Source organism: Tursiops truncatus, chromosome 4 (assembly GCF_011762595.2).
Source record: "Tursiops truncatus isolate mTurTru1 chromosome 4, mTurTru1.mat.Y, whole genome shotgun sequence".
In the NCBI taxonomy this organism is placed as follows: Eukaryota; Metazoa; Chordata; class Mammalia; order Artiodactyla; family Delphinidae; genus Tursiops; species Tursiops truncatus.
The window spans coordinates 115,217,336-115,239,320 of NC_047037.1; the positions used below are offsets into that span (position 1 = coordinate 115,217,336).

At 35.2% G+C, this 21,985-nt stretch overlaps 1 protein-coding gene and 1 long non-coding RNA gene across 4 annotated transcripts in view; one reads left to right on the plus strand and one right to left on the minus strand.

Moving 5' to 3' along the window:
• Positions 1 to 7,094, plus strand: part of LOC117312180 (uncharacterized) — a 105,335-nt gene extending 98,241 nt beyond the window's left edge. The window contains exons 5-6 of one of the 2 annotated variants that reach the window (XR_012331565.1): positions 4,652 to 4,780; positions 6,947 to 7,094. This is a non-coding gene — a long non-coding RNA (uncharacterized lncRNA). The remainder of the gene's footprint in view (positions 1 to 4,651; positions 4,781 to 6,946) is intronic. The other variant, XR_012331566.1, reaches the window with a different exon arrangement.
• SAMSN1 (SAM domain, SH3 domain and nuclear localization signals 1) overlaps positions 1 to 21,985 on the minus strand; it is a 127,607-nt gene that overhangs the window by 3,296 nt on the left and 102,326 nt on the right. For both annotated transcript variants that reach the window (XM_019923246.3, XM_019923247.3), the window contains 5 exons: positions 19,712 to 19,861; positions 15,234 to 15,363; positions 12,747 to 12,898; positions 10,408 to 10,614; positions 8,330 to 8,480 (listed from right to left, as the gene is read on the minus strand). In XM_019923246.3, coding sequence (XP_019778805.3) covers positions 8,330 to 8,480; positions 10,408 to 10,614; positions 12,747 to 12,898; positions 15,234 to 15,363; positions 19,712 to 19,861 — 790 coding nt within the window. The remainder of the gene's footprint in view (positions 1 to 8,329; positions 8,481 to 10,407; positions 10,615 to 12,746; positions 12,899 to 15,233; positions 15,364 to 19,711; positions 19,862 to 21,985) is intronic.

The window sequence follows — 21,985 nt, forward strand, 5'->3', positions numbered from 1 at the left end:
GTTTAAAGAACTCTGATTTCCAAAATTAGCTCTTTTCCTTTCAAAAACTAGATACTTAGTTTGTGATTTCATCCTCAGAAGCCGCTATACATTCACCTCAAAGAGTAACAAAGTAAACAATATATTTGTTTTTATTTCCACCTGAGAAATGCTGTATCACATTCTCCAAATTCCAGGAATGGTTTGTTTTCAATACAGTTTATTTATTGTAGAAAGCTTTCATCTGCAGTTTTTACGGAAAAAGGAAATAATTGCTCAGTATGAAAGTTATGCAGCACAGTAATTTACAGAACAGCAGTAATTTGCTAAATGATTTCCTAATGAAATGAAAACATGACTACGCCTCCTCAAAAGCTTCCTACTAGGCTTGCAGTAATTTCAGGCAGGTGATCGGCTGGAGACCCTCAACTGTAACTATAAAAAGAGAAGGCAGGTCAGTAAATTATATTATGGAAATGAAAGCTATCTAGCATTCAGTTTTTGTATTTGGAGGGTCAAGACTTTCCTCTTCTTGTTTTTTTTTTTTCATCTTGACGCTAATGACTTAGGGATTGGCACAAACCTAGGTCTTCTGCTATGCGTGTTTTTCCAGCAGAGGAGATGAATTCACACTAATACCTCCACATGTTCTTTCTAAGTCATTTAGTCCCTTCATGTGGCCATGAAGCCAAGTAAAGCTAACTGACCTACCTAGAAATTGAAACTATAACCTTCATCAATTTTGTCCCATGGTCCAATCATCTGAGCTAACCAGGCAAGTAATACATTGGAATAAGAAACAGTTTGCCTACAAAATTACAGACTTGCCGTAGGGTATATGAGTGCATCTTTTTATACCAAAATATTTCTGATAATATGTTAAGTTAAAAAATTATTATATATAATTTTTCTATTATTAAAACTGTAAAAGCTTAGAGATATCATATAATTCACAAATGAAAGTGTTAAAATTTTAGATAGAGTTCCTCTATATTTCTGGATCATATACATTTTATATTTTATTTTAATAAAGTACAAAAAAAAAATGGTACCATTTTTTAATAAAGCTCCTGAATGGTTTGCAAATATCCCCAAAGCTGTACATTTAAAAAATCTGGGTATATTGGAGAGTTAGTAAATAATTTGAGAAAGGGTATATCTTATTGCTACCAGCTAACAGCAGGCATAATAGGAGTACATAAAGCAGCCCCAAACAGTTCTGTACTTTATGTAATAAAAATAAAATAATTATGTTAACAAAAAATTATTTAGGAGGTATTTTGTCATAAAGAACTAATTTGAATACTAAAATACTTTATTTCTTACCAAAATTTTTATGGAATTGTATAAAGCCCATGGTTCAACATAAGGTAGTCATCAATGGAGATAAAAAGTGGCATGGTGATTAGAACATAAGAGAGCTAATATAATTATTCATAAAATAAATATCCAGTTGTGACATTTAATTAATTAAGTATAGGCAATCTCAATTATACTAAACATGAAGAAAGCTTTAAGGAAATCAAACTAGATTCCTATTGCTGGGAAAAATTTCTCATGCCCTAAGGAGAAAAATTTGTCCTATATTCACGTATTAGAAAGTTAAAGGTTTAATAAAAAAATGTAAACTACTAGTTTTTGCTTGACTTTCCCAGTTTTCTTTACCCAAATATTCCAGATTTTGACTTTACTATCTTGTTTTCCTTAGGTATGAAGCCTCTGTTCTTTAGGCCAAGTACAACATTATAAAATAATGCAATCCGGAGGGCACTGGAAAATAGCTGGCCAATGAAAGTGCTCCATAAACAATGTGTTTAATAAAAAGAATGTAATGTTTAGATTAATTAAAGGAAATATGAACTAAAGAAGATCAAGTAAGAAATTTGTTGAAATTCAAATGACGGTACCTCTTGAGTCTTTGTATTATCTTCCTCTTGTTCTCTAGCCTGGTACCATCTCCAAAGAGGAAAGACCAGGCTTAAAGCACATCTTAGGATGGCTCAAAATCTCATCCTCATTGGTAGCTCCACATGAGTCACTCAAACCAAAACTCAAGCACTCTCCAGATAACTATGGCTATATTTATTTGTCCAGAGGTAGCATTGTCCATGGAGGAACATTCAGTTACATGGTGTAACTCTTAATTATTTCTTATTCTATCTGTCCTTAAATTACCTGAATATTTTAATTTTCTATTTAGTGATGATTTGGTATTTATTTCATTTGAATACCTACCCACCTTTTGGAAAAACAACAAGAACAAACTGAAAATAGTAATGTCTTCACGGGAAACCAACCAGTTGCTATCTTCCCGAGGCCATGAGAGAATATGGAGTTGAAATGACTCTCCCTGTTTGCAGATCTCTCTTTGCATCCTAGCATCGTACTCTCCTCTCTAATGAGATGTACATCTTTTCACTTACACTCCCAACAACTTCCACTCCACTCTGCTGGCTCCTTCAGTAGGGTAGAGGCACACTCACTCAAGATCCAATCACTCAGCACCGACAGGGACAGCACCATTAGGCTGCCACTTCACTCAAGCACACAGTTCCATGAGAGGCTTTGGTCCCAGGAAATGTTTACCCGTGGTTGAGTTGTTGTCACATTGGACTATTTTGATAATGACCAAATAATATTAAAGGCTATTATTCTATTGCTAAATTAGGGACCTTGGAAAATCAATATCGTATTTCTTACAGGTTAAATTAATCCTGTTTACTTCACATGGTGAAAAAATAACCTAACTTCATTATTTTAAAATATATTATTATTTGGCAAAAATAACATTACCTTGCATATTACTGATCTACAATTTGCTTTTATCATTTAATATGTTTCGGACATTGTCATGTCAGTAGGCATTTCATTCTCCTAATATTTTCCTACTATTTTATTGTTCACATATATCTTAATTTATTTATAACAAATTAATTACTGATGGAAGTTCACATTGGTTTTAGTTTTTAATGAAACTCCTCGTAGTTTAGCTAGTGTTTTTATGCATTTGTAGAAATTAATCAAATTCCTAAAACTGGAGTTTCTGCATAAAAAAGTATGCACATTTTAAACTTTGACAGTTTTTACATTATCTCCTTCTAGAAATGTACTCATTTACACACTTGCACACTCACATGCACACATGGTTAGCATATACATAAAATGAATCTTGACAACACGTATCAACACCCACCTGCCCGTTACAAAACTTCTGTGTGTAAAGTGGGATTGAAGGGGACTTTAAGTTTTATAAACAGAAAAAAGTTTTGCTCACTATTTGCAGATCTCTTCACTCCCTCATTCAACATGTATGCATTCTACAAGCATCTGTTACCATCCACTCAATGCAAAGTGTGGTGCTAGGGGCTTTGGGAAGGTACATGGTAATAGAGAATTCGGTCTTGTTTGGCCAGGGTAAACACTACAAAGCCATTGCCTAGTACACAATCACAGTGCAATATAAAAACAAGTACAGGAATGCCCTACATGTACAGACATTATAAGTGACTGAGGTGAAAATTCTATGAACTCTTTCCTCTGGAGATTGTTCTCTGGTTGAAGTACAAAATGTTTCTATTTCATTTTATTGTTCTTTGTATTATACAGAATACGGCATCTAACATAATTTCAATCTTAGGGGGTAAAACCAAAAAAATCTGAAGAAAGTAAATTTCATGAAGCAAAATTTCTATGCCTAGAAATAGATATTAAATGCATATTTATAAATACATAAATGTAAAATGCCTGGGTGCCTTCTCCGTCTCTCTGGATAGTTAGCATATATTTTCTTAAAGGCCCCACATTTCTTGAATCTAGATCCAAATCATACGGCAAGTGGGTTGGAAACGCCAGGCATGCATGTCAGGGGCTAATGCACCAGGCTACCCTGGCACACTGTCAGGCCAACTGCTGGACTGCTGCTTGGCATAGCTACAAGCCTCCCCTGCTGGCAGCTCATGTTCCAGGCTCCTGGCTGGGCCTTGCCATTTGCCCTGTATCGTTTGGGGCAGGGAGGCAGGCAGGAAGACACAACTGGGGATAGCTGAGCAATGAGGGGCTGCTGTGACCACAGCTGGTGCTGACAGCCTGGCACACAACCCACCCTCCCCCTTCCTCCTCACTGAACACTGCAAACAAAGGTTGCAGGTAGTAACCTCCAATATGTTATAGACAGACTCTAGTATAGTCTGTGTATTCTGTTACTAAGTTGTTTTTGGTTTCCAACTTAAATTTTAATTATCCCTCTGTTATGGGGAAAACAAGATATTTCCATCTCCTGTTTTCCCCAAGGACAATAGTACACATTCTCATAGACACACTTTTAAGACACATCAAAGTGCTTCTAAATGTAGGAAAAGAGAAACAAGTTCAGAATAAAAAGAGCTGTTTAACTATAAACAGCAGTTACCTCTCTTATTATTTTAAAGAGCCATTTCTCAGCAAGGCAAAGGGGTTTTGAAGGTTGTGTTTATGGAAAAACACACACACATATATTCTCTATTCTCTTTTTTCCTTGCTGGGAATATTTACTCAAAGTAAACAAACAATTTTAAAATTCAGAAGATAAATAGAGAAAATCCAATGTGCACAAAATAAACAGATTGTGGTCTTTTGCTCCTTCAAGAGCTGAGTACTTCACCCTAATTTTTCTTCTTCTTCTAACCTCATCTAGATTCCCAGCTGAAGGAGCCAGTAGCCTAATTCTGCTCAGTTCTAATGCAACTTGAGAACAAATTCAGAATATCTCTGTATTGGTCTTGCCTGGGATTGCAGAACCCAAAGTCGTTATTCTACTCCAGAGGTAATACTGTGATCAGCCCTAACACCACTGGCCAGCCCTACTGTCAGCTTCTTGGAGAAGCAACTTTACCTCCTATCAAGTAGTGACCTAAAAAAGTTTAATCCGGTTAACATTTTCAAGGTCAGAGTGGGTACAATGCTATCTATTTTGGCCTAAGAGAACAGGGAAATTGCTTGCTCTAATCTTAGATTTCTGTTTGTCCCTGTTCCATCCCCCATCCTCTTGGTCCCTCTAGATGTATTAAAGGCTCACATGGAGCTTGTGGTCTTTTCTACCTAATCTCAAAGCTTTAACTCCTGCCCTCAAAACAGGGGCCCACTCTGCTCAATTTTTACATTGAATGATAAGCAAAGCAAAACTTTCCAGTTTCCAACCTAAGAAGCAAAGAAACTCTAAACTAGGAATTTATTGACATTCCCCCAAACTGACATTATTCAGTGATCAAAATAAAATGCATACATAAAATCCTGGCCAATTTGCATACCTCATTCTTAAACACACACAAAAAGCTAACTATTTTTAACCTATGACTATGACATGCATTTGTTTCTAATAACGTCTCAGTTTTATACAACCATACGTTCAAGGTCTTTATCATTCAAGGTACATGAAGGTTGTGCATTTAATCTTTAGCATGGTTGTAGAAGATATGATTCACAGAGTAGAGAATAGATAAAAATAAGCACGCAGCAGCATGGTGCTGAATCATCAGAACTCAGCCTCTTATCAACAAATAGAAGTCATTCTTCTTTATTTCTTGAGCAAAGCAGTTTCATATAAGATAAATAGCTTTCAGTCAGAATAGGCTAACATGCAATATGCATCTTTTTGACATGTATATTCTAATACTACCTTAGACCGGTAAGATTAAAGGAAGAAAAATCTCAGGGTTGTATGTTGACAACAAACACTGGTCGAATCTACATTTTGTCCATTTTTCATCTCCCAGAATTTGACTCAGTGTGGGTATGTTTGTACATTACTGGATATTATTAAATGATCAACCTCTAGTGACCTTCAAGTACTGTTTTCTGAAGTTTTATAAAGAGAAATAATTCAGGGAATTTTTACTTTTTTAGGTCAAACATGGAAAGTCACATCATGCTTTGGAGATACTGTCTTTTGTTTTCAGAGACCAGGGCGTAGCAGAATGTATTTCTAATAGATTTAGGAGACTGGGTTCTAGGTATGTGACCTTGAGAAGGCTACTTATCTACTTTAGTTTTAGTTTCCCCATCTTGTATAGGAAGAATTTGGGTCAGACGGTTTTGAAAATTACACCTAGCTCTAATATGGTATCATCCATAAGTTATTCTTTTGTTAACATGGAAAGTAGATGGGTGATGAGGGAGGCCTTCAGTGGCCCATGCCTTTGGCACTGGACTGAGCTTCCCTCTGTGGGTCTCTGCTGAGCGCACTTGTCTGGCTGAAAGCCCTGTTTCCCATGGCTCTCAGGTCCCTTCATTCACAAATCTTGTTTCAATGAGGCCATAGTAGCCTTTCACCTTTCAGGGCGTCATGCTGTCGCAAAGTTTCCGTTCTCACTTAAATATTAACTTCCACTTTCTGAGATGGAAAACTGAACTGAAGCTCTTGGGAAAATTGACCAAGCAGTAGAAAACTTGAATTTTCAAATAGTCACTGTTCTATTCATATTTACCAGTTTGTATGTGTGGAAGAAAGAACTTGGATTTTTAGAGTAGACTGCCTTTGATTAAAACTCCAACTCTGCTACTAATCTAGCTGTTTGGCCTCTTTGAAATTCATCTCTGAAATATGTTCTCATCTATAAAATGGGAAAATACCTACATGGATGTTATTGTAGACGAAAAGCAATTATTTACAAGTGCTCAAAAAATACTCTTCTTCCTCCCTCTACTTCAGCATCAACTTATTTCGGAGAGCATTGACAATGACACTGAAAATTATCAATTACAAGAAATCTACAGAATCCATTTCTTAGCGTAATATTGCTTAGTGAGGACCCATGTTCTGAAATGATGAGATGTGAAAGGAACTGCCTCATTTCCTTTGAAGATATTGCTATACCAGTTTACACTGATCAGTTTTGTTTTGGCTTGTACTTTTGAGTAAATAGGCTACTTTCTTAAGTTTGACCTGTGTCTGCCTCTGTGACCCGATTCCTCTCTCTTCTGCACCTCCTAGCCTCCACAACTTCAAAGAATGCATACAAACTCCTAGGCCAAAGGATGAAATCAATTCTGCGGGTGTCAAATTAGTGATGCATGTGAAAACTCTTTGAACAGGATGAGGATCTATGCAAACTCAAGACAGTAAGTAAGGATAAAGTAAGGTACAGTTTCTAAAAAAGTAAATTAATTCTCACTAGATAAAAGGCCAGTGTATAATACACATGTGCAGTTCAACTATGCCATTTTGTGAGGCATATGAGGGAGGATATAGAAAAGCTCACGAAGGGACAGTCAGGAGACCTGGGTCCTAAATAGAACTTTCCTCTTTACTCTCAGTCTGGGCTGTGTAAGAAAGTATAACATAGCATCACAAACGCTGGTCCTAGCTTTCTAATTCACTAAGTGCGTGAGCTTGGACAAGTTGCTTATCTTCTCAATTTCTCATTATAAAAATAGGGATGATACTAGCTCACAGAGTTGTGGAGAGCATTAAAGAAGAAAATAAATGTAAAGATCTTGGCTCAAAGTTTTAGTCAGAGAACATGTTCAAAGGATAATTAATGATTATTATTAATATTACTTGTGAAAGAGAAGGTTGGATTAGATGATCTAAGTTCTTTTTCTCCTTTAAAATTAGACACCTTCCCCCCTTTTTTCTAACAAAATACTCCTTGCAGAGTTTGGCACTCCCTGAGCTCAGAGTTTTGGGAGCCTGGCCAGATTTAATAAGAAGAATGCTCAGATTGGGCAGTTGTAAAAACAAAAGCTATCCCATCTTTACAAATCCAGTTAATGTAGCCAATATTCAAGGGAATCTACATGTGTTACTCCATCTTTAGTTTATACTTACAAATACAGAGAACCATCTCAGATAATAAAAGTAAGTGCTGAATATTTTTGCAAGCTATTATAGCATTTTGAAAGAATACTGTAAACACTTACAAGATGTGACTCTATGGTAATGAAACAAATTTTCTTGTGTGGAGCGAAGACTCATTAGCTCAGAGCGATGCTCTGTGCTGTTCTACAGAAGTTGCATATGACATTTCTCGCTAATGGCTCATGCTGTCACTAAATATTTGTTTCTAACTCCCTCAGTTTTGGGGAATGTGGACATCCACTTGTGTGTAAATTAATAGCTCTGCAGAATTTAAATGAGGTACCCAGAAAAGCCCTTTTGTTTCCTGAATCCAGTCAGGAAAAAAAGGCCCTCTTTCTAATGATATATTTGACCAGAGTTGTTGTTTCCAAATGTATAAGAAAATACTTATTTTATTGGAAAGAATGCTTTACATGATTCTCAGTAAATAAAACTGGGGCTTTGTTTTTAATGATCTTACTGTTTACATTAAACTGTGATTCTCAACTAGGGAGAAGAGTAGGTGTGCGTACTTACTTTCTTCATCAAGAAGATTTTCAGCAGCTGATAGTAACCTCATCCTATCTTCTGGATTTTTAATGTTTAATTCAATGAGATGACTCTCTTTTATATCCTTTAAATCTTCTAGGGTCTCGTAACCATTGAGCAAAAGTGTTGAGGTGTATTCCTGTGGGGAAGAAAAAATATGCATAATATAAGATAGTCAGATTCAAATATTTTATTTTTAGTTCTCTTTAGATTAAAAAACAAAAAGTGTAGGAATGCACGAAAACCAAAGGTGCCAACAGAACTTTTGCTTAACTTTATTTTATTTGTACTAGTTTTCCACATATGAACTTGGGGGCATTTAAACAGTATGTTGTACAGTTCTCACCTTCTGGAAGGACAAATGTAAAGAAGAAATGACTACCTTAAGCTATACAATGCTAAATCATGGATCAATTAAATAGCTGGATCATTCATCCCATTTGGCAGTTTTTCACTTCTCAAATAGTGAAATTGACAAAGCTAGTATGTTATTAAGTCTGTCAATAAAATGCCTCTAATACAGTATATTATAATAATATTTCTGGATCTATATCTTTTCTTGTTTGCTTGGTTGCAAAATCATCTACCCTTATTAACTTCTTGGAGTAGGTTAAAAAATGAATTTGAAATAGACTCAATTTATATAAAAAAGTATACTTAGCATTTTGGTGGAAAGGCATTATAGAAACCTAAGGAATCTCAGACTTTCTATTTATTTAAAAGCTTTTATTAAGCATGAAAGCACTGTGGTTGGGAAAAGTATTGTTTCCATTTCTTATCATGTATATTTTGTCCATCATTTGCATCAATATAAATTAGTTTAAAATTCATAGGCTTCTGATTTCAAAGTCTGTTATGTTATTTATGTAACTTCTCTCTAACAATAGAAATGCAAAGTAAATTTGAATGCTTTTCAACTTTCTCAGATATTCCTCCCATTTTACTTGATCATAATTTCAATATCCTTATTTTAGTTACTAAAATTGAGTAAGAGGAGGTATAAAAGTTTTAAGTAATCAGAAAGAACTTATTACTAGCCCTTTATTTATTTTTAAAAAAGGGAAAGAAGGAGTAGCAATTCAACTCTTTTAAAAGTGATGTATCCTAGAAGGAGCACTGTGTTAGAACAACAACAACAACAAAAAATTCCCATCCTGATGTAACTAACTGTGGATTCTTGAGTAAGGTATTTCACTTCCTTAGACCTTGGTTTTTTCATAGGTCACAGAACAAACAAGTAGCTGAAGCAGGATTCAAACTTGTGCTTCCTCCAAGGAGTACCCCATTTGGGGGACACCAATAGTAATATTGAAAGGTCTATGTAATGTGTCTACAGACAAAAATGCAACTAGATAATTCAGGAAAACCAGTTAAGGAAAGATTAATTGGCTATTGTCTTGATGAATTTTGAAAACTATCAAAGTACTGCTGTGTTAATTTTAGAAATGGATTGCAAAACAGTAAATTGAGTGAGGCTAGGCATATTGTATGTACATGCCATTTAACAACATAGATATTTCATAAAAAGTTTTCTAATGTAACAAGAAAATAATTGGATTTTAAATACAGACAACACAGTTTTCTTAACACAATCATTATGAGGGCTTAATGATCACTGTTTCCTAACAAATTACTTTAAAAACAATTTAGTTATCTTCTCTTGACTTGCTTTTGATCTCTGCTCTATAGAAAATACAATTTTCTTTTCATTTCTCCTTTCAATTCTCTGAATCTTTACCTTCACTCTTTATATTCTCTTTATCATTCTCATTACATGTTTTCTCCAGGACTTTTATTCTCCCAAGTATATTTCATTTTTCACTGCACTTTCTCAACCTAATCTCTACCACGACTGCTAAGTACCATTAGAGTTTAGTCCAAAGGATGTTGTATCAAGACCTGTCCTCGCATAATAAAAGTAATAAAGGGTATATATAAACTGTTTTTTGGAAAACAGATTTTCCCTTTCTGTAAGTCATGTATTTTTTAACTAAACAAACACTGACCCATTCTCAATTACTCCATCCGTATGCCACCAAAATCAAACAGGCCATAGGTTTGCTAACCTGAAGGTGAATCCTCTCTAAGAACTCATGCAGAGTCTTAGGTTTTTCCTTTCCACTCCTTCTGTGTGCCTTTATTTTCTTGGGGGCTGCTTCTTCTTCTGAGATGACATCCACATAAATAAATTTGAAGTTTCCCACCTTATTGTTCAACATTCCTGTCCACATCCCCATTGGCGTTTTGCAGATAATGTCTATGATATCTCCTTTCTAAAGACAAAGAAATATACAAATTAGATTTCAGAGAACTCTGGTGTCCATGACAATTGGTAGAAAGAATGGAATCATTGAAAATTAGAATAATGAGGGCATTACACTAAGGAGGTTTAGAGTTAAAAATAAATCTAAGAGGAAATTTCTTTTAAAAGTTTAAGGAAACTATTTACTAGTAATATTGAAAAAAACCCCAACATACTTGAAGAAAGGCTCCTAAATGTATTTGATGATGTGTTTATGTTTTTGGTATCGTATCAACTTATCAACTTATATTTGTAGAGTATCCTATAGTTTACAAAACACTTTTGCATTCATTAAGTCATTTTATGCCCACAACATGCCTCTTAGATATGTATGCGAGGTATCATTATTACTCTAAATATTACAGAAAAAGAAATGCAAGCATTAAATAATTTCCCAAGAGCTTACAGGAAGTTAGTGACAGAACCAGAACTCAAGCCTAAGTTGCTTGAATTCAAAAATAATGCTCTTTTTATTTACCCTGTCAAAACAATATATATGTAGCAAAACTCAAGCTATCATTCCTGGAGGGGGTCCCAAGTAAGGAAGGGGAAGAAAGACAAGTCTATGACTCTGTCTGTCCTTCTAGTTCATCTGAAAAATTCATCTACAGTGTGAAATAAATCCACCTCAAGTATTGTATCCATCTAAAATAATCAAAATGTTCAGAACTTTGTACATAGCAAATATGTAACAAAAGTATATATGCACTAAGGATAAATTAAGCTAATTATCCTAGATTAATTAATAATTAATTACTAATTACTTATTTAACACTTAGATTGAGCTCCACAGCAAAGTTTGGATTGAAGTATGAATGAAATGCATTGGGATAGACAAGCCAGTTGGTCTTTCTCTTTATTCACATCTAAGAGTAAGACTGCAGGAGTTATTGGCAAGAGTAGAAAACTCCACAGGGTATTTTTTTTGTAAAGAAAGTTGATTTCTATGCAAATATAGTGTCTATATTTGTGTCATAGTTACTCCGTTGAGACTTACAGCTTTCTACCTCAGAGATAACATTATAGATTCTGATATTTTTGTCATTTTAAGGGTCTACCCTCAAACAAAGCATTAAGTCTGCTACTAAATATATTTTTTTTGCTGCTGCTCTGTGAATGTGTATTCTTCCATCTAAAACATGGATTTTATTTGTAATAGTAGAATTCAATGTGATTAAAAGATCTGCTCTTTCCGATTTATGATAGTTTGCTCTTCAGACACTATGAGCTGTTCACCTAGTTTTTCCTGTCTTTAACTATAGGGAATCAAATCCTAGGCTAGATGGGATCAGCTAAGCAGACCTAGAAAATCCCCAGAAGCTCTAGGGGAAGCTTCAAAGTATGGCAGTCCTATGCTACATCCTTCTTATTATCCTTTAAACTTGTAAAAAACATACATTACAGGGAAGCCCACAGATCACAAGCAAAAATCCAATTTCATTTCGGATAAGACCCAGGATGGTCAGCAACAGTATTCAACACCGTGTGTCTGTGGAAATCCTTATTGTGTCCTACTCGAGCTCCACAAATGTCCCCTTAGGCAGCACAAACGGTGGTGCAACCTTTGTGTTGTGAAGCCCTCACAGCAAAAGAAAATGAACAAAGAGGATAAGAATAAAAAAAGGGAATTCAGGAGGGAATGTCACTGAGAGAAAGTTGTCAGGTTACTCATGGCATTTGCAAGTATTGACTTAAGTATTGAAGTTGCCTGGCCAAGTCAGGTTCCCAAGACGTTTGCTCTGCTGGGCTCTTGCCTGATAGTTCCATTTTCTCTCCCTCTCCTTGGCTTCAGGTAGAACTGGGCACCTCCAGCAACTTGTGAGGATTTTGGTTTTCAGAAAAATGTAGACAATTCCTTCTTCCCGAATAAGCTCTGATTCTACATTATCTACATAATGCAACTTTTGCAAATAGCCTCAAAACACTGATCCCCCTACCCTACCTCTCATGTTTTGTTTGAACTCCTGCCGTAGTACACCAGTCCCCAGTTCTATTGGGAAGAACGTGCTCACCCCCTAGTTCCCCATACTTGCACTTCCTGAAAAAGATCATACACCCAGCCCTAGACAAACCATACAGAATGCGGATATGATGTGCACACACCTTGATTTTGAGGGAGTCAGTGTCATAAGGGCTCGGTGTGAAACTGGTATGTACACGGGCACGGCCACAGAATGGTCCAGAGTAGGGGCCATCATCATCGAGTCGAAAGCTGTCCCGGTTACTTGTACCATCTGAACAGCTTGTTATTCCACCTGATAAAGGCAAAGCAGAGGTTAACAGTTCTCACTGAAGGTTCATAACATTCTGAACCATCACCTGGACATAACTAGGCAGGAATAATGCTGAAGCATTGGATGCCAGCCTCCTGAGGCGGTCCTAAGTGACCGATCCCTGTTTCTGCCTCCCAGTCATTTTCCACCGCTGACTTCTGTCCTCTGAGCCATTTCTGATCTTTCTCCAGTCAACCTGATCATTCTTTCCTCTACCACCAAACCAAACACTCTTACTTCAGTCTCTATCATCTGATCCAGTAGCACAGTGCTTTGAGCATTGGATACTTGCTAAAGAGGCAGACAGTAGAGACTTAATTCCCTGTACAAACCAGATAATTAATTTTGTACGTGTAAACAAAGGCAGAAACCTATAGCGACAGTTTGATCTTTGTGTGCTATTGATCAGGAATGATCAAAGCATAAGACCACAAGCTTCCCTACAACTTATCACAATGTAGCAAAAATAGTGTCTCAGACTTCCTACTGTGTACCAAAAGCCATTTTGAGGCAACATCTCTGTGTATAAAAGGTAGCATTTTTGCTTGTTGTGTGAGCATCAGGGAAAGAGGAAGTGTGTTCCAATGTCTGTACTCCTAAACTGTTCAAAATTGTTCTAAACTGGGCTTTTTAAACTGCTCCAAATCCTTGCTCTCTGGTCCTCTTCCTTTCTGATTTTGAACCTCAAGGGGGAAAAAAAAGAGATTCCATTTTTCCTGCCTGCCTGGGGGCAAGAATATCTCCCAGTGGAAGTAACTCTGAGTCTCCCTACTGCTCTCACTTGTCACCTCATTTTTTCCTTCACTGTGGCCTTTCAGTGCTCTGCTTCATGAGGGAACAGCCCCAGTATCTCTGCCATTCTTTCAAATAAGTACAGAAATAAGAGAAAGATCCTTAGCGATTCTCCATTTTTTTTTTTTTTTTAAATATGGACTGGTGTAAAAGAAAGGTGAGTTGCGTCTAGTCACAGAAATTAAGTTGTTTATGATAACAGCTAAGTAGACCTCCATCTCCTCACACCCTCCCTTCCATGACCACTCCAGTCCCTGGCTTTTCATTGTAAAATTATAAAATTTTATAATTATAATTGTAGAATTATAAAATTCTACCCATATTTGGCATTACAGTTTTGAATTTTAAAACTTCCAGCAGAAATGAATACTAATAAAATCTGAATTTCACACATGCAAAAATATATCCCCCAAATGCTTCTGTATTAGCTTTTTCTTCACAAAATAACTGTTCTACAGCCAGTAGGAAAGTAGGAATAAAATTCAGGATATTTGCAGCAGCTGGTCTTTGTGATCCATCTTCAAATAACAGAAGCAGTTGATTTTAAATGAAATGGAAAATAAACTTTGAAAAAAACATTTAAAAGCCCTGAAAAGATTAGAGGGATAAGTAACAGTGTGCATATAAAAAAAAATTATAAGGCACCCTGTAGTATCAGTAGTTTCATTCAAATATTGTAGCAGGACATGTGACTGAAGCCTGAGTGACTTCTTTGGTAGAAACGATGTTTTTAGAAAATTCTTATTGAACACATGCTGATTCCTTTTTGTCACTAATTGGTGATATTCCTACTATTTAGTATTTACATACTACTTCACTCTTTACCGGCTAATGCTGAATGGAAACCTAGAAAGTAAATGTTAGAACTGATGCAGATGTCCTGCTCTTTTCAGAATACTTCAGGATAAAAAGGAAGGGAAAGGAAGGAAAACATGACAGAGGGCAGGACAGGGAAGGAATAAAGAAAAAATGAAAGAAAATAAAAGAAAGAAAGAAAGAGAAAGAAAGAAAAAAGGAAGAAAGAAAGGAAGGAGGGGAAGGAGGTAGGAGGTAGGGAGAGAGGGAAGGAAGAAAGAAAGGAAGAGAAAAGGAAAGGAAGAAGTACATGGAGGGGGGGAGAAAGGGAAGGAAAAAGAGAAAACAGGATTTTAGTTTCCTGAATACTTCAAGTCATTTAAAAAATTTGGACTCAAAATAATGCTAGTTCTCCCCAGCACACTTTATTGTAGGGATTCTGATTTAATTGTGCAATATAATCTTTTGGAGGAATATCCCCAAGAGCCTTGCTGACCACAGTGCTAAAAGTTTCAAAATAATCCATAATTCTAATATATTATATATTATTTTAGACAATAGCATTGCTATAGATTCAACACATCCTACATTTTCACTATTTCTCTTATCAAGTAGTTGGAACATTGGTGAAATTTTGACAAACAAGCCAAAGAGAAATAAATCTGTTGTTTTTAATTAACTTAACCCAGATCTCCCATCTAGACTCTTGTCACTTATTTTATAGCCTTACTTGATGAGCTCCGCCCACTGTAGAGACTGTCCATGGAGTCACTGGCTTTGAGGGAGCTCTTCTCTGTATGGGTTCCAATCGTGGGATCACTGTTCTGATAAGGTAAGGCATCCTCTCCATCTTCCCCATCCTTCAGAAAATCATATCAGAGGTTAAATGCAAAGAACTGATTTCCTTGGAGACTTTCACTGTGTGCATTGATTTAACAAAGAAGACATATTTTAGCAATAAAATACTTAGGAATACATCAGCATAAAATATGAGTGTCATGAATCTTTAGCTCAATTTCAAGCATAACATTTTATGGTATAGTGGGAAAAATTCTTTAGATGAAACAGCCCACATTTTGGAATTTAACTGAAATTATAAAGTTTATTTTTGTAGTTAGGATGAATATCGTATCAAGACTATTTAATCAGAAATGCTAGATTTATTAACATCTGTGCTTTATCTGTTAAAGCACTTTTATTTCTTCATGGTCTCCTTATCATCTATTTACCACCATTACTAATCCTTTGAGATCTGATATTACAAGTTTAAACCCTGCATAGTTGCTTCATGTCAGTTATTTGCACCCTACCAGACCACTAGATATGAATAAAACATACACACTTTGCAATTCTAAAGCAAAGCTTATCTAAGAAGCTTTACAAATCTCATATGGTGCTTGCCACCTAGTCAAGTGAAAAGCACATCTTGCATAAAATTAGGAAAGACAGACAATTTCAAAAGAAATTACATCTGCTTGAAAACATCTCAAATATTTTCCATGTTTATATAGTTTCAACAAAGCCTATGAATTTCTTAATATTCTTCAAAATATAATTCAATATTCCTCATTTTTGAGCATTTCTAAACATTGGTAAAAATTCAGACTATACATACGATATATGCTCAGTTTGATTCTCTGCTTTTATCCATTCTTTTATTCATTTGTTCAGTTATTTGACACAAGTTTGTAGAACACCTTCTAAGTACCTGGCATTGTTTTGGGAACTGGAGATATCATGGGAAACAATATACAGGATCCTATCTTAAGTGAGGTACATTTTAGTTTGTCAGGGTGTGTGCGCACGCGCGTGTGTGTGTGTGTGTGTTTGTAGTGTTTGGGGAGGTTTGTGTAAACAAAGTGAGCAAGACAATTTCAGAGAATAATAAGTGCTATGAAGGAAATAAAACTGGGTGATGTGAGAGGATTAGCTACTCGGGTTAGGGTTGAAGGAATGTTGACTGATTTAGAGGGAAGAGCCTCCAAAGACCTCCTCCATAAGGTAATAGAGTCTCTGAATTCTTGACCTGAATGATAAGAAGATGTGACTTATATGAAGATTTGGAGACAGTTTTCCAAGCAAAAGAAATAGCAAGAACAAAATAACTAAACTCAGAATTAGCTTGGGTTATGCAGAGGAAAACAGCAAGGCCAGGGTAGCTGGAGCTGAGTGAGAGCAAGGAGAGCATTAGGATGTGAGCTCAGAGAAGTAGACTGGAGTCAGCTCAGGAAGGGCTTTATAGAGCACTTTCAGTAACCATGGAAATGTGCACTCAGATCTCTTGCTGCGGGACACTTCTTTACTGACAGCCCCAACTACTAGCCTTCTGTATCGATCACTGTGTTTGCAAGGAAGCCATGTTCCAATGACTTAAGCAGTGGGGCTACCATTTGAGTCCATTCTGGTGGGATGTGGGGCTTCTCTAATGGAAACTTTTGGTTCAAGGACTTCCCATCAATCTGGCCAAAATTTTCTTAGAACAGTGTTGAAGCCTGAGACTTGAATGATCTTCCTTCTTTCTTCCTCTCCCTTTACAGGTGTCAGACTTGCACTGTAGTCTGAAGGATTTCCTTGCTCATTTTTTCTTTCTCTTCTTTATCCTTCACAGGCATTTCCTCCAGTAAGTCTTTGGTGTGTCTATTCCCTTCTTGTGGGTCTACTTCTCAGAGGACTGGAATGAACACATCATAGTAAGGGAATGCATTTTGGTACTGTAAAATTTTAACCAAGGGAGTGATGTGTTCTGAATCTGACTTTTCAAAGATCTTTCTGGCTTTCATGTGGAGAATCGCTTTTATGGAGGAAAGAGTGGAAGAAAGGAAACCAATTAGGTAATCTAGGCAAGAGAGTTTGTTTATTTAGTCTAAAGCAGGAATAATTTACATGGAGAAGTTAAGGGTTTTAGATATACTTTGGAGTTAGTACCAAGAGGATATGCTGATGAATTGGTGTGAAAAGTGAGAAAAAGAAGGAATTTTGAGTGATTTGTAGGCTTTCTTCTCTCTCTGTCTCTGTCTCTCTCTCCTCCCTCTCCTTTCTTTCCAGCATCTACAGTTATGACAGTGTTGTCTATTTCTACGTGGAAGACTGGACAAGAAACAAAATTTCTGTAGAGCTTAGAGAATCAATAATTCCATTTTAGATATATTAGGTTCCAGTTATCTATTATGCATCTAAGTGATAATATCAAATAAGCAGTTGGTTGTATAACAGATAAATAAAGAGATCATATGGGACTTCCCTGGTGGTGCGGTGGTTAGGAATCTGCCTGGCAGTGCAGGGGACACAGGTTCGAGCCCTGGTCTGGGAAGATCCCACATGCTGCGGAGCAACTAAGCCTATGCTCCACAACTACTGAAGCCCACGGGACTAGAGCCTATGCTCCACAACAAGAGAAGCCACCACAATGAGAAGCCTGCACACCACAATGAAGAGTAGCCCCTGCTCAACGTAACTAGAGAAAGCCCACGCACAGCAACGAAGACCCAACACAGCCAAAGATAAATAAATAAAATAAATATTTTTTTTTTTAAAAAGAGAGAGAGATCATAGCTAGAGATGTAATTGTGAAAAAGTCATGAGACAAGATGAGATCACTTAGGAAGAGAGACTAAACTAGTAGAACATCTAGGAACAAGCCTCAGGAAGACTCAATATTTAGAAGGACAGGAAAGAAAGCAGAGCTAAGAAAGGAAACTTTGAGAAAGAAGGAAAGCCAGAAGAATGCCCAAAGAAACCAAGAAAAAAGAATGTTTCATATGTAATGAAATCATCACTTGCATCAGGTACAGCTGAAAAGTCATGTAAGAAGAAAGAAAAGTGACCATTCGCTTTGGCAACATAGAGGTTAATACTGACTGTGACAACTGTTTTAATGGAGTACTGGGGACAGATCCTATTGAAATGCATTAAAAAGAAAATAGCTGTAAGACATATAGATCAATGGAATAGAATTGAGAGTCCGTAAATAAATCCATATATTTATGATCCATATATTTCTGACCATATATTTATGATCAATTGATTTTTCAGCAAGGATGCCAAGACAATACAATGGAGAAATAATTGTCTTTTCAACAAGTAGTGCTGGGACAATTGAATATCCACATTCAAATGAATGAAGTTGGACTCCTACCACACACCGTGTAGAAAAATTAATAGATCATACATCAAAATTTAAGAGCTACAACTATAAAACTCTTAGAAGAAAACATTGGAGTAAATCTTTGTAACCCTAGATTAAGCAATGGTTTCTTAAATACAATACTAAAAGCACAAATGATGAAAGAAAAAATAAATTGAACTACATCAAAATTATAACCATTTGTTCTGTAAATGACAACATCAAGAAAATGAAAATACTATCCATGAACGGAAGAAAATATATCATATCGCAAATCGTATATCTCATAAAGGATCTGTATCCATAAGGTATTTTTTAAAAAAGCAACAATAAAAATACAACCCAATTAAAAAGCAGGTAAAAAATTTGTATAAACACTTTTTGAAAGAAGATATGCAAATGGCCACATGAAAATATTCTCAACATCATTAGTCATCAGGGAAGTGGAAATCAAAACTATAATGAGAATCTATTTCACACCCATTTTGATGGGTAGCATCAAAAATCATACAATAACAAGTGTTAGCAAGCATGTGGAGAAAGTGGAACTCTCACATATTGCTAGTGGGAATGTAAAATGATGCAACTTCTTTGGGAAATAGTTTGCCAGTTTCTCAAAGTATCAGACAGAGTTACCATATAACCAAGAGAAATGAAAGAATACTTCCACATAAAAACTTGAACACAGATATTCATATTCATATTTTAAATCATGCTGAATCATTCATTCAGCATGATTTAAAATAATCCCAAAATGGAAACAACCAAATGTTCATCAATTGATGAAAGGATGAATAAAATGAGGCTTATCTATAAAATGGAATATCATTTGGTGATGAAAAGAAGTGATGTACTACTGTTTGTTACAACATAAATGACATATGTTCTTCACATACTACATGAGTGATCTTTCTAAGCCTCAATTTCCTCTATGAGAATGTGATAATGCTTTCTTCCGCCCAACTTCTGGGCACAATTATTGAGGGAGAAAATACATTGAAGGCCTTCATAAACTGCCAAATATTTCTAAACTACCTAGAAAAATATTAACAGAAAAACACAAGTGATTAACAGAGGACACTTACCTTTTCTTCAGAAAGGGCTTTGATATACTTTTTACCCACTTTTTTCTTCATTGTCCAGGAAATAACTCTCATTTTTTTACCTAAACTTCCTCCATTATTTGAAGTTTTGTTTTGTTCTTCACTTTCATTTATGCGTTCCCCTTCATGTACCTAGTTAGAATTATTTACAAAAAACAAAACAATAAAGCAATGAAAAACATTGTCATTTGTCCACACTCCCTCTTCTTCTCTCTTTTCTCTACTTCAATGTTCTTTATCTTCACTGTAAAATTACAAACTAAAATAAATAAGAAAGTAGATTAGTTTATTACTATCTGTGTTAACTTACCATTACCTAAGTTTTAGAAAAGAGTACTATAAATATTTTTAATTTCAGGTTTTTCTATCTTCCTTTACAAAAGCTTTGAAGAAACTATCTAAGCATATTTTTAACTTCAACATTTTTCTGTGCTGTTCTCTTTCATAGCCTGAATCACAATTTTATTTAGATATTTATTTATGGGTTTTGCTGTTGTTTTAAAGTCTGTCTCCTCCTAGACTCTAGGCTTCATGAAGTAAGGATTTTCACCTGTATTGTAACAGTACTTTCTGAGTGCCTAAGGGAGATCCTGTCATAGAGTAGATGCTCAACACACATTTACTGAATGAATAAATGATGGTTTGCTAAAAAATGTGCAAACTACTTTATCAGATTCACTAAGTTCTTTCACAAATTGCTAGGCCACCATTACTAATCAATGAATTTGAATGAGCCTGAGCAACTTTTATAGGTTAACTCTAGAATTATAAACTTAATAACAGTAAATATATCTATGTATGATTATGGAAAGTTGAAGGTTTATACAATATGGGAGTTTGAGATTGACATATACACACAGCTATATTTAAAATAGATAACCAACAGGGACCTACTGTATAACACAGGGAACTCTACTCAATACTCTGTAATAACCTAAATGGGAAAAGAATTTGAAAAAGAACAGATACTTGTATATGTATAACTGAATCATTTTGCTGTACACCTGAAACTAACACAATATTCTTAATCAACTATACTCTGATATAAAATAAAAATTTTAAAAAAAGATCAACAAGAAATCCCTCATGATAAAAAAATTATATAGGGCTTCTCACTATTTGTATACACATACTGCATTGTATTATTTACAACTGTGTAAATGTTGATAGACCATATAGCTATATACAAGTTTATCAATGTATATTCATGCATGTATACAAGTTTATCCATAAGTTTATATATACATAAATATATAGGTGAATAAAAAGGGATAGATGTAATATATGTATAAAAGGGGATATATTATATATACACATGCATATGTATGCACTAATGGAGGTATTTATAAAGTAATAATAGGTGTCATTTTCTTTCTACTTTTTTTTTGTCTAGAATATCCATTGCTGAAATCAACATATTTAAAGATATTATAGGTAGATGGATATAGGAATCTGAAAGGTATTCTGAGAGTCAGATATGATAAAAAGAATTCTTTATTAAAAAAAACAAAAAATAAAGATGCAATATATAGAATGAATAATTAAGAAGTGCATAAGATCTAAAGCCTATTGATCTAAAACAAATCTATCACATGAATAGATAACTCAGGTTCAATGATAAGCATATATTTTTACTTTTCTCAATGTACATCCCTCCCCTCTATTTTATTAGTTGTTTTACATTTCATTAATCACTTATCACAGTTGGTCCATGGTTTATGAGACAGTATAACAAATAGCAAACTTTGGACACGATGTTGCATCCTGCCTTTGTCATTTATGACCTGTATAATTTAGAAGTAATTTTATTCAAACATATTTCTTCAGTGATAAAATAAAAATAATAATAGTTCCTACTTACAGGTAGGTAAAGTGCTTAGTGCTGTGCTTACTTCCTGGTAAGTGCTCAGTTAAATGTAGTGATGATGATGATGATGATGATGTAAATAATTTTATGGGAAGCTTTTCTTAAGCTACATTCAAAGTGTTCATGGTTTGCAAATGTGTATGGAATGGTCACCACTGAGACATTTCAAAGTGTACAGAAGTATGAGAGTGCAAATGAGCAGCCTATGCTCTCCTTAACTAATTTCCAATTAAGCCATTTAATCATTTCCTAAATTAAAGCAATTACAACTTACATGAAATTTAACATATATGTTGTTTTATAGTGGAAATGCTCAGAAAATTTGGGATCGTCTGTGTTACTTTAAACTGTAAATCCTTCATAAGTTGATGTTCTGCCTTCCCAAACAT